This window comes from Streptopelia decaocto (assembly GCF_964273445.1).
Source record: "Streptopelia decaocto genome assembly, chromosome: 3".
Taxonomy (NCBI): domain Eukaryota; kingdom Metazoa; phylum Chordata; class Aves; order Columbiformes; family Columbidae; genus Streptopelia; species Streptopelia decaocto.
The window spans coordinates 52,343,171-52,355,473 of NC_138656.1; the positions used below are offsets into that span (position 1 = coordinate 52,343,171).

The 12,303-nt window shown below is 44.3% G+C and overlaps 1 protein-coding gene across 9 annotated transcripts in view; it reads left to right on the plus strand.

The window, feature by feature from the left end:
- Positions 1 to 1,518: 1,518 nt before the first annotated feature.
- STXBP5 (syntaxin binding protein 5) overlaps positions 1,519 to 12,303 on the plus strand; it is a 103,434-nt gene continuing 92,649 nt past the window's right edge. For 8 of the 9 annotated variants that reach the window (XM_082049680.1, XM_082049686.1, XM_082049678.1 and 5 more), the window contains exons 1-3: positions 1,645 to 1,884; positions 2,097 to 2,496; positions 4,313 to 4,410. In XM_082049680.1, coding sequence (XP_081905806.1) covers positions 2,344 to 2,496; positions 4,313 to 4,410 — 251 coding nt within the window. In that variant the 5' untranslated portion in view covers positions 1,645 to 1,884; positions 2,097 to 2,343. Of the gene's footprint in view, positions 1,591 to 1,644; positions 1,885 to 2,096; positions 2,497 to 4,312; positions 4,411 to 12,303 lie in introns of those variants that run through there. The other variant, XM_082049679.1, reaches the window with a different exon arrangement.

The window sequence follows — 12,303 nt, forward strand, 5'->3', positions numbered from 1 at the left end:
ACTGAAAATGCACACAATTTTCTCTTAAGTTGATTTTTACATTAGATGTTTACTGAACCTTACTTAAGTCTACTTGTTTTCTTTCTAAGGCTTTTGCCATCTCTGGAAGCATTTTACCGTGTCCAGCAGTCCAGGTAACACAGGGGAACAGCTATGTAAGTTCATGACACAGTCACTTTGTACAAGTATGCACACTGTCTTGGTTTCTTTCAAATACTCATGTAGTTGCTGGCAATACGTAAACTGGCATGGGGTTACAAGTCTAAGAAGAGTTTATGGAATTTTTACTTTTGAGGTCATGATGATGGCTGCATCATAACTATTTTGCTGCCTTCTGATTACTCTTATCCCTCTCCCCACTATTACACTCACTGTGCTAATAAAGCATGCATGGTTATCAGACTGAACACACCACTTAAAAGGAACATTTCACTGTATGCAGAGCCTTGTACTGCTCAGGCATTAAAGATGTAGGTAGGGGATGTGAGCCAATGTCTTGAATCTCATTTCTACAAGTTTTCCTTCCAAAAGTGATGACCGATCTTCCAGTTTGTTATAATAGAAAATAAAGTTCAGAAAAGAGTCACAAATAATAATTACGTTCAGCAATACAACGACTGGGACAAGAGTAATATCTATTAGCTGACCACTGACTAGGCAATTAAAAAAAATGCAATCTAGTACTAAAAGAAAAATAAAAGCAGAAAACAGAATACTCTATAACACTGGTCAGCAGAAATAAATGTTCAGCTCCGTACCACCTGCTCAAATGAGTCTTGCTGCCGTAAGAACGAATGGAAGCACTTTGGTAACCCCAGGGGCTCGCCTGGCACCCCGAAGGCTGGCGGGGACTGCTCGGATGGGGCCGCCCGGCTCCGCAGCAGCCCTCGGTCCGGACGGGTTTGGCTACGAACAGCGAACGCTCCCAGGCCGGGGCCGCAGCAGCCGCGCAGCTCTCTCAGCACGGGTCGGGGCGAGGAGTACGGGGGGATCGCACCCGTTAGCCATTCCTGCCGATGGGAACGCTCCCCTGGCCTCGCCCCTGGCCCCGCCTCCGCTCCCCGCTGCCGGGGCTGCGGCGGGTGCCGCCACCCCGCCGTGAGGCAGCGACACAGGGAACCCGTCTTGGCCAACACCCGCCACGACGTCCGGGTCGCCGCCGCGGGATGAGGCGCAGCCGCCCCGCAGCTGCTGGGGGGTTTTCCGTCTGTAACCACGCACGAAGCGCAGCTCCCGTCACGGCAGCTCTGCTCCCCGGGAGCCGCCCTGCGCTTCCAGGGCCGCGCCAACGGCAGGGCCTCTGGCCGCCGTCACCACCTGTTACCTGCTCCCGCCTCCGGCTAGCCGGAGGCCAACACCCAGCTCACGCCCGCCCGGTGCTCTCGCTGTCGCCCCCCAGGCGCGCCCCCCCCGCCGCTCACGCCGCCCCGGCCCCCGCGCAGCGCGGCGGGGGGGAACGGGCACCGCCACATCCGGGCGCCGGCGCTCTTAGCGCGCATGCGCGGGCGCCCCACTGCTGCGAGGCTGGGCGCCGCGGTAGGCGCTGGTACCGTCGCTCCTCCCTGGGGCGCTGCGCTTCCGCGTTGTCAGGCAAGGGGGAGCGAGCGTGAGGCGGGGGAGGCGCCCTCCGCGGCGGCAGGAGGAGGAGGAGGATGGTTGTGGGGGCGGGCGGCAGCAGTGGCCGCTGGCAGCAGCCGGGAGAAGCCCCGCTGGTGGCTGGCTGGCGGGACACGGAGCTCTGAGGAGGCGAAGGGTGGCTGAGCCGAGCCTCGGGGCGGGCGCCTGCTAAGGGGGGAGAGACTGCGGCGCCGGGAGGGGACCGGCACACACACACGCACACGACACGCAGAGACGGATGACAGCGGCGGCCGCGGCTGTTACGATGTGAGGCGGGCTGCGAGGGGGGACGCGGAGGCTCCGCGGAGAGGAGAGGCAGCCCGCACATCCCCGGCGGCGGGAGGGGCGGCCGGGGCGGGGCCGGCCGGGCCCGGGGAGAGCCGTGCGCCTCGGCGGGCAGGGCGCGGGGCGGCCGCGGGCGGCGCGTCTGGGACCGGCGGCGTTGGTGGGCTGACCGGCTCGTGTTTGCTTGGCTCCAGTCTCCCACCCCGAGGGCCCCGATGAGGAGCGCCCCTGCGCTGTCGGACTGACGCCTCGCCGCCCTCCCCGCGGACGAGGAGCGCTGCCCCGCGGCGGAGAGCGCGGCGCCCCTGCTCGTGGGCCGCCTCTGCACCGCCCACCCCAGCGGGGGCTCGTCTGCCGCCTGCGGGGCAGGCGGCGCGGCGCGGCGGGCGGCGGTGACAGCGCGGCGGCGGCGAGGCCGGAGGAGCGCCGCCGCCGAAGACCATGAGGAAATTTAACATCAGGAAGGTGCTGGACGGCCTGACGGCGGTCTCCTCCGTCGCCTCGGCGTCGTCCGCCGCGCAGCAGCAGCAGGCGGGGAACCGGGAGACCGAAATCCAGGAGACGCTCCAGTCCGAGCACTTCCAGCTCTGCAAGGTGAATGAATACTGCAGCCCCGAGCCGGCTGGCGGTCGGGGAGGGGGGCGCACCGCCGCGATGGGCTCTGCGGACTTTGCTTTTCGGTACCCAGCTCCCTGAGGCTGCCCGCTGCTTCTGTTTACTTGTTTGGATTTATTTTTTCGGGGGGAGGGGTGACGGGAAGGAAGCGGTGGGTGTAGCTGTACAGGTCATGTTGGATTTCCGTAGTCATCTTTCCTGGAGAGTTTCAGGGTCTGTCGTCTTCCAGGCTCTTTCGTGCGTGTGATATTGACCGCGTTCATGAAGGCTTCATGGAAAGAGTGGGATGGATGGGGGAAGGAGTGATACCTAGCTGTATTGCACATCTGATTATCGCGGCATTTGAGTAGAAGCCTCTGCTAATGGGCTCAAAGGACAGGGGATCTGTCGCTCTGCATTATTTGGAAATCCATTTGTCCTGTTCCTTTGCGTCTGAAAAAGGAAGCTGTAGACGTTTGTGGTGGTTTCACTGCAGTGTGTTGCCAAGTTGCCGATGCTGCTGTTGCAAATGTTCTTCGGAAACAGAGGAAAAGTTCCTGTTTTTTATTTGCTTGTGTGTGATACAATAATGGCAGTTTGTGTCTGCACACTTCAGAAAATGATGCAGTGAATTAATCCACCAGCTGTACCAAGAGAAATAAAATGGGTATTGATATTCAAATCAGTTTTTTTATCTTTACAATGCACCCGTGGCCTAGCTTGATATGGATGAGCTTGTTTGTGGTTTCTCTTTCTTGTTTTATCTAGTATTGCAGGCGTTTCTGCCACTTTGCAAGTTGTTCACGAAGGACATGGAAAAGAGCAGAGCTGTTACCAGTTAGATTTTGTTCACTGTGAAATACTGAGACTTGTGTGGTATGCCTGCAACTTCCGTGAAGTAAAAGAAGTATATAAAAAGTTTGCGATGCATTTATGAGGTCCTAAAATAACTCTCCTTTAAAGGTTTTGAAATGGAAAAGCTAGCATTTGTGTGATTTGTGTTGTGTATGTTTATAATGGAAATAAGAGTAGGTTACATTTTTATTATGTTCTTGATTCTGATTAATTGCAACCTGAGAAGTGTAAAGGAGTTATTGCTTGGTCAATTACCAAATTAGTCTTGGCTAACTGAAAAGCTAAATGTGCCAATAACTTCTTATTAAGAAAGAATCCCATGGTTGAGTGGGTTTTTGCTTTGTTTGTCAGGGTGGTTTTTGATTTTGTCTATTTTGGGGACTCTTTTTTTCTCTCTGGGGTAAGCAGAGGGTGAAAGATTGGTTCTGTGGGGCTTGGGTTGTTTTTCTTTTTTAACATGCTGAGAGAGGTTGCACTGTCATGTGGGGCCTGTTTGACTGAAATTGAAGTGATTGTCAGAAGAGCAGGTCTAGTAATTTGTAATAGTTCTAATGACAAGTCTGGCTTTGTTGCCAAACTTACTAGGAACATGTCAGATTTTAGTAGTTTAGTGCCTTTGGAACTGAAAATAAGATTACTCAGAGAATGAAGTAGATGAAAAAATAAAATGCTGAGTTGATACAGTCTTTGTATAGAAGAAATATAAGATTCAAATTAAGTTTCAGTAAGTATGACTGTCACTTGATGACCAAGGATGAATGAGTAAATATGACTAAAAAAATCTTTTATAATTGGTTCATGTAAGACAGTTGATTTTTCTCAGTTTGTTGTTAAAATGCTTTTTAGTTCCTTTCTTAATTGTGATTAACACTGAGTCCTGTTCCCTAACATACAACATTGATTCTGTTTATTTTTGTTCTGCTGTTTGGCCCATCATTACTGCGATGTTCTGACTTGTTAGACTGTACGCCATGGTTTCCCGTATCAACCTTCAGCCTTGGCATTTGATCCTGTTCAGAAAATACTGGCCATTGGGACTCAGACTGGAGCACTAAGGCTGTATCCTTTTATATTCTGAAGTGGATTTAGTGTGCCTCATGCAAGTGGTGTTTTGATTCAGCTGCTGGAACCATTCAGAAGTCTGGTGGGACACAAGGTATGCAGGAGGGGAGAAAAAAAGCTCTGTTTTCTGTTGGTGGGTGGCCTGGCTATTCTGGTTGTTCTTTGTGTCAGTTCAAGTTCTGTTAATGATGTGAGGTATGGCTGTTCAGTCCCCATTATCTCGAGTTAATATATACATTTTCTAGAGGATTACTAGTGTGCTGACAGTTTAGAGCAGCTGACTGCAAATCTAAAGAGAGATCTGGGCTGAGTTCTGTTTCATTCTGCTATATCCTCTGGGATTGGAAAATTCCATGCTGCTTGGTGGGTTTATTTGGTGTGGAGTGTTTTGTTTGTGTGATGTGGGGTTTTTTTGTCTTGATCTTGACATAAGATTTGTAATACTCTAGTTACCTGTTACTACATCTGTGTTGCCCAAAGATGGTTTCAAGCAGGGACACTAAAGGGTGCAGGAATTTTGTCTCACTAATAGTTTCTGTGTGACTGAGATGAGCAGAAGGAATTTGTGGAATAAAGCACCAGTAACACTGCTTCTTTTTGTTCACTGAAAAGTATACTGCCTGTATGTTCATAGCCATATGGTATGATAGCCATATGGTACTATCCAAGCCATGTAACAACATGTGTTTAAACTTTTATGTTTAAAAGAAGGTACCCTCTAGATTCTTTAATCCACACTGCCATTGCCCAACCTTACTTTTCAGCAGAAGATAATGAATTTAATTCTGTTGTCCTGAAATTGACTGAACTCTGACCTTTTTGGGGAAGGCTTAGGCCATCTTGCTAGGAAAATTGACTTAATCTGCTTTAAACTGTAGGCAGATCTCATCTTTTCCTTTGTTACTTACAATAGTCTGCAAGTAGACTTTTTTTTTTGTTTTCTTCTGTAATATCACTACGCTGTCTGTAAACTTAATTGCCTTAAGAGGGTCATCCTTCACAAGCTGAAAAATCATAACTTCAGTGTGAAATCTGGGGCTTTTAGAAGAGGCTGAAATGAAGTAGCTTGTATGGTATCTATAATATCTATTATGAACTCCCAGGATCTCTTAATGCAAAGTATGAGTAACAGTAATGACTGTGCAGTGCTCTTAATGCTGTATTTGAAATTACCCGTAACTCTGTAAATTTTGGTTTTAAAAAGGTGATAAAGTTGATTTAAATGAAGAATAAAGTGTGTGTGTGGTGCTGTTAATTACTCTCATATTGGTAGAAAAGATGAGAAAACAGAGACCTAAGAGTAAGGATTTGGGCTGGAGGAAAGGAAGAGATCAAAATGTGTCTGTTTAGAGCTTACTCACCTGTAATTTTGGGCACTATGATGTTGCAGTTTGGGTAATGATGACTTGATGAAACTTGTTTACTGCCTTTCACACCCAACTACACCTGTGAATTCTGGGAGTGTGAATTGCTTTCTAAATAATTGAGATAAGTATTGGAAGATTGTGAGGGAAGAAACAGTTACTGAGAGGAAGCAGTAACACTGACAGAAAATGTATTTCCTAAGGGAGGAAGTTTCATACAGAGGCTGAAATGTTGGTGCTCCTCTAACTTGATGAAGATGAGTATTCTTCTCAGTACCTTGATACAGATCTTGATTCTCAGAACTGGTTAAAAGCCCTCAGCTGATCGGTGCAGGCAGAAGGGGTAGACTCAGACACATTCTCAATGTGAAACCAGCTTTCTGCCTAGTGAAACCTGCTGGAAAAGCACTCTCTGAGAAGGAAGGAAACTTGCAAGAAGTGCTTATTTCATTCTATTGCTCGAAGATAAAAACACAACCAAAAAGTGCTTCTTGACCTACAGGATGCTTTACCTTTTAAGGTTTTTACAAACAACAAATTATGTGCAAGGATTCGTTAAAGTGGGAGCCACTTACTCTTTAGAACTGCAAAAGTGGTTTTAATTGAAAGAAGATGTGGACTAGAAAGAGAGTCAGTAAAGAGGTATTAATTGAGAAGTAAATCCGAGAAGTGGGAAAAAAGTCAATCCTCATTTTCTTCTGCATTCATGTTGTGAGAGTATAGAAGAAAAGCAACAATAATCCTTCTTTCATTGCCTACCAGCAGATGGGAGCTGGGTATTAGTGTTTTCATTGCATCTTCAAGTACAGGTGCATCTTGTCAAGCTTTTACTTCTTTCCTATTGCAAGTAAGTGACCTGAGGAATTGTGAAGCAGGTGTTTTTTTGGTTTTTTTTCGGAAAGGGTATTAAAAATAAAACAAGGAATGAGCTAACCTGTTTTAGATTTCATTAATATGTGAAGAAATGAATATTATAGTCCTGATTGACTTTGGACTATTTATCAGCTAACCCCTTTACAGAGCAAGTTCTCTGTACTTGAGCGGTCTGCAATTCAGGTATTTTAACTTCAAAACTTGTATTGATTAGAACAGATTAACATGAGCAGGAATTTTCTTAACCACTCTCCCATTTCATTCTTCTTTGTGAGGATTCTGTAACCAGTAGTGGAAGAACAGGGAGAATTTTAATATGCAAATAATAAATGTTGCCTCTGTTATTGATGCAGTGACATGTAAAAATAGAACTAAAGCTTTTGCTGAAGAATAAAAATCTGTGGATACAAATATACTGGGAGTTCACTGACTTAGTAAATTTACCAATTAGAGATAAAGACCGAGTAGGATCATCACTGTATTTAATTATCTGAATCCACAAATTAATTGTGAAAATGGAAATACCTAAACTATGGTTGGCATGTTTCGCTAATTGTATTTAGCAGCAGAATTGCTACTCTGTAATATTCTTTGCCCTCCATCGTAGGCTTGATGGGTTAAAATCTGAGGAAAGCCTTGTGGAGTTGGTGACTTAGTGTGCCAGAGGTGGGACTTGGCTGTTTCATGTGCAGAAGCAGCAGCTGACTCCAGATGTTGCTGTTTTAAGAGGGAGAGAAGTCCATAAACATATTAGGTAGAGACTGCTTTTAGTGTAAAACTTCAAATTTATCAGTCACCAAAGTTACAGCTTAGGATTTTTCACTAGCTTAACTTGAGCATTGCATCACTTGTATTCCTTTTTTTTTTAAAAAAAAAAAAAAAATAAAAAAAATAAAAATAAAAAAAATCTTTATTCTCTTTCCAGAGTTAGAAATATTTCTAACTGTGATTTAGCTAGGAGACTTAAAAGCAAGTATTTCTGAGGCAGACCTATATTGTTCAGGTATTATCCTTAATTAGGGAAGTATTTTATGCCCTCAATAGAAAGGAACATTTTGATCAATTAATAAGAAAGGCTCTGTTGTATTTTCAGCTATGAACAATATCAATATCACGCTTCCTTTACAGTGTGTGAGTAAAAGTTACAAAGTGTATAGCTTAGTAGAATACTGACCTTGGAGTGAGGTCAGGTGCTGGACCCACTACTCTTGACTATGGAACAGCTGGCTGATGTGACCCTCTCCCTGACATTAGGATCTGTTGGAAATAGTTCAGCCCTTTGATCTGGTTTTCTGTATTGCAGGGGAATTGAGTGAGGTAGGCATAAGAGCAGAAGCACAGCACTGAGTGATACAAAATCTTAAATTTATTTCTCGCATACACCCACACTCATCTGCTCATGCCGATCCTTGGAGTTTACAATGCTGATCAGAGGACAGCCGTTTCAGCTGCTTGAGGTGTTTGAGTCTTGGCTGGGGGCTCTTTTGTGTGGCAGTTCTGCCTTGGGCTCACCCGTCTGCACAGTCCTGGATGTTTGTGGAAGTGTTCCCCATGAGAAGCAATTGTGCTTGCTATTGATTTCAAACTGCAATGATCTGTGTAAGTCGCTGGTGGCCTCATTTGTCACTGCAGGCCAATATCTTTGACTTTCTCTATACTTAAAGGGATTTAGCTGTTGTTACTAGAGTAGCTTTCACCTTTTAATCTCCTGTCTCAGAAGTGTTAGATATCAAGTAGTTAAAAGTTCATTTATGCTTTGCTTCTTTCCTGTGCAGACTCTAACCGTTACAGCAGGACATGTAGTCTGTAGTCTTTAAGAAGTTTTGTGCATAGTTGTCTGTGCTTTGTTTTCCCAGCAGATATCAAAACCTTAGAATGAGTTAAAGTTTAGTATATATACTCAAGGTTTAACTTGCTTGATGATGTAATTGGGTAGACTTCATGTCATGCCATGACATTCTCACACTGTTCAGTGTCGTAGGCAATTGCTCTACTTCCATACTGTCTGTTGTTTTCAGTCTTTTTCTTTAAAGTCCCACCAGAAGATGAATGTGATCTGAACAAGGTAACATTTAAACTGTAAAGAGGTTTGAGAAAGGTGAAATGAACAGATGGATTTGACTGTCTTTAGGATGTTGTTTGTATAGAACTTTAAATTATAATACTAATTGTACAGGGCTCTGGACTTAATAGTTGACTGAGCTTTTTTGTTTGCTTTTGTAGGAGGTAGAATAAGCTAAAACAGAAAAATTGAAGGAATTCTTCTGCTCCCTGCTATTTAACAGCTTAATCTTAAACAAGTTTCATCAGTTTTTCTGTGCTTTAATTTCTCAATAGCAAAACTAGGATAGTATATCAAATGAGACATGTTTTGATTTCCTGCCAACATGAATGCAGTAACTTTATTGGTTCTTCATGCTTTAAAAATACTCATTTACAGCTTGAAGCTCAGACTCTTTCTTCATAGAGTGAATTCCTAAAAGGAAGACCATTTCCACTAGAAATTCTCAAGAATAAAGGGAACATGTGTAGAATAAGTGATGTGTCTTCCACACAGACCAAGTTGTGCTTAGGACTCTTTATTCCAAAGCAGAATAAGCTTTTTAATTAAAGTTGGTGGTGTTTTGTTTTTTGTGGTTTGGTTTTGTTTTGTTCTCCTCCCCCCATCCCTGCCCTGTTGCAAACCCAGTTCACAAGAAGGAGAAAAATTAGATTGTTCATAATTCTGTCATTAAGTATCTGAAGATCCCAATCATTCTGAATGTCAGCATCTGTTCATTTTCCCCATTATTTTCAGCAGTAAAAGATGACTTATGTAAGCAAATGGCTGAAGATTTCATGTATATGAGGTGTATAAAACTTGCTCTCTGTGACTTCCATTCTATGGCCTTTGTGAGAAGAACTCAAAACTGTTTTTCTTTGATAAAAATAGCCCAAAGCCTGGATGTGTGGCTCCATGCAGTCAGTTCCTGATGAAATGCTTATGTTGCAGCATCTGGATAGTTTTGCTGTAGATGTACTCAAAACAATTCAAGCAACTTAGTGGATTCTCTGTAGCTCTAACAAAATTCCATTTCAAACTTGTGATGTGATTATATCCTTTAAAAATACTTTGCCTTTGGATCATTCAGAGTGTGGAAGACAGTCTGACAGTCTAACGATATGTTGGGGTTTATTCCCCCCCACTCAGAGAAACACCAGCTTGAGATATTGTGTGTTGTGTTGTTTGTTTTTGTTTTGTTTTTTAAGTAGCTCTACACCTGTTCTTTCTCTCTTCCGGAGAGAGGGCAGTAGGGCAATGGTTGGAGTTGTGTTTACAATACGCAGAGCAAAGACTTAGTTTTTCAAACCGGACATCTACTGTGACGTTGGCACAGTTTCAAGTGGGAGACTGGACCATGTGAACTTTGGAGTATCTTTCTACTTAAATTATTCTGTGGTCCTGTCTATTTGACCGAAGTTGAACTGAACTACTGTTTTGTGTATCAGTAGGGTGTTGTTTTTTTTTTTTTTTTGGCATTTGTACACTGAAGAGAATAGTCTCAACCTTTGCCAACGTTCTTCTGGGCTTGGAACAAATCTTCCTGTTTTGGGAGGAGTATATCGGTAAAGCTACTTAAAACATTGCAATAGTGTCATGCCAGAGAGACTCTGTGATTATCTGTTAATAAGAAAATGTTTGTTGGCTACCTTGCCACCCAATTCACATAGAGTAGTTTAAACAAAAAAACTACTTTGCTGAAAACATATGTTAATCTTGCCATCTTTCTGTTTAACACTACCACATTTCTTATCATATCTTCTAGCACTTAGTTCACATGGGTATCCTTAGCTCTCTTATATCCTTTGTTCAATGAAAACCCCTGACCCCCTAAATGAAGAAAATCAACAAACTTTGGATATTCTGAAATGAAATAAGGCCAAAATGCTATAGTGAGGCATGTAACTCTTTCACAATTTATGGAATTATAGCAAGTTAGTACTACACAGAGAAAGCTATTACTTCATTCTTCATAATAAATAAAGTGGTGTATTTTTTAAATCCACGGTTATACTTGTTACGAGACATGGTGTGCCCATTTTCACTGGAATAGAGTTTTTTTTTTTTTGTAGTAGCTAGTATGTGGCTATGATTTGGATTTGTGCTGAAAACAGTGTTGACAACACAAAGATGTTCTTGTTACTGCTGAGCAGTGCTTGCCCAAAGCCAACACCTTTTCTGCTTCTTATGCCATCCCACCAGTGGGAGGTGCACAAGAAGGGACCAGAGGGGGCTGGGACAGCTGACTCCAGTTGACCAAAGGGATATTCTGTATCATATGACATCATACTCAGCAATTAAAAACCAGGGGAAGAAGAAAGAGGGAGACATTTGGAGTGATGTTTGTCTTCCCAAGTAATCATTATATGTGATGGAGCCTGGTTGTCGTGGAGATGGTTGAACACCTGCCTGCCCATTGGAAGTGGTTGCTTTGCTTGCATGCACAGCTTTTGTTTTACCTATTAAACTGTCTTTATCTCAACCCATGAGTTCTCTTACCCTTATTATTCCCTCCCCCATCACACCAGGGTGGAGGGAGCAAGTGACTGTATGGTGCTTAGTTGCTGGCTGGGGTTAGACCATGACAGTCCTTTTTGGCACCCAATGTGGGGCTCAAAGGGTTTGAGATATTGACAGACTTGATTGGAATGTGCTAGATTGAATTTATAGCTGTTATTGCTGTTTAGCTATTAATTGTTGGATTTCTGTGCTTGCCATGGGGTGTGGTTGCCTTGCTGTAAATTAGAGTCTAGTGCTCGTTAGTGGCTGCTTTTTGTTTTTCGCTGCTTGCTGTACTGCTTATCATACTCAGCTGTGCCTGGGAACATTTTGATAACAGCAATGGTGATGTGCCTGGGCTGGCAGATGGCCAGAGCATCACTGCTGTTTGTGTGCTGCTGTACTGAACAGGCTGGAACTCCAATATGAACTCGGATCAAAGGGAGTGTGGCCTGTGGTTGAGTTCACATGGGAGCAGGACACCTCAGAGTGTCTATGGCTGTGGATAAGCCCATACCAGAACAGATGCATCTCTAAGTGGTTGTGGCTGTGCTGCAGCAGGTATACCTCTGAAGGGATTGTGGCCCAAGGATAAGTCTATGCTTGAGAAGGTACAACTTGAATCATCCGTGGCTGTGCATGAGGTAATGCTGGAGCATCTCAAAGCGCGCTGCCATGGGTAAGCCCATGACAGAGCAGGGACACCACTGGAGGGACTGCAGCCATGGGTAAGGCCTTGTTGGAACAGGTTTCCTTCTGAAGGGGGTGTGGCTGTGGATAAGGCCATGCTGGAACAGGTGTATTGCTGAAGGCATTGTGGCCCATTGATAAAGCCACACCAGAGCAGGTGCACCTCAAAAAAACTGGCCGTGGATAAGTCTGTGTCACAGCAGGTCTTAGACTTGAAGTGTTATTGCACATACTGTAATTCTACTAAACAGCTTTTAGTAGTAATTGCTTTTGTTCAAAAATACCTGAAGTATAACTGTATTCATACTGTAATTTACAGAAATTAACTTTAGAATGAAAACTCTTCTTCCCTGTAAGTATTTCACTGGCAAAGTAGAAGCCCAGTGAATATAGCCTTGCAGCTTCGAACTTGCTGGGTCATAG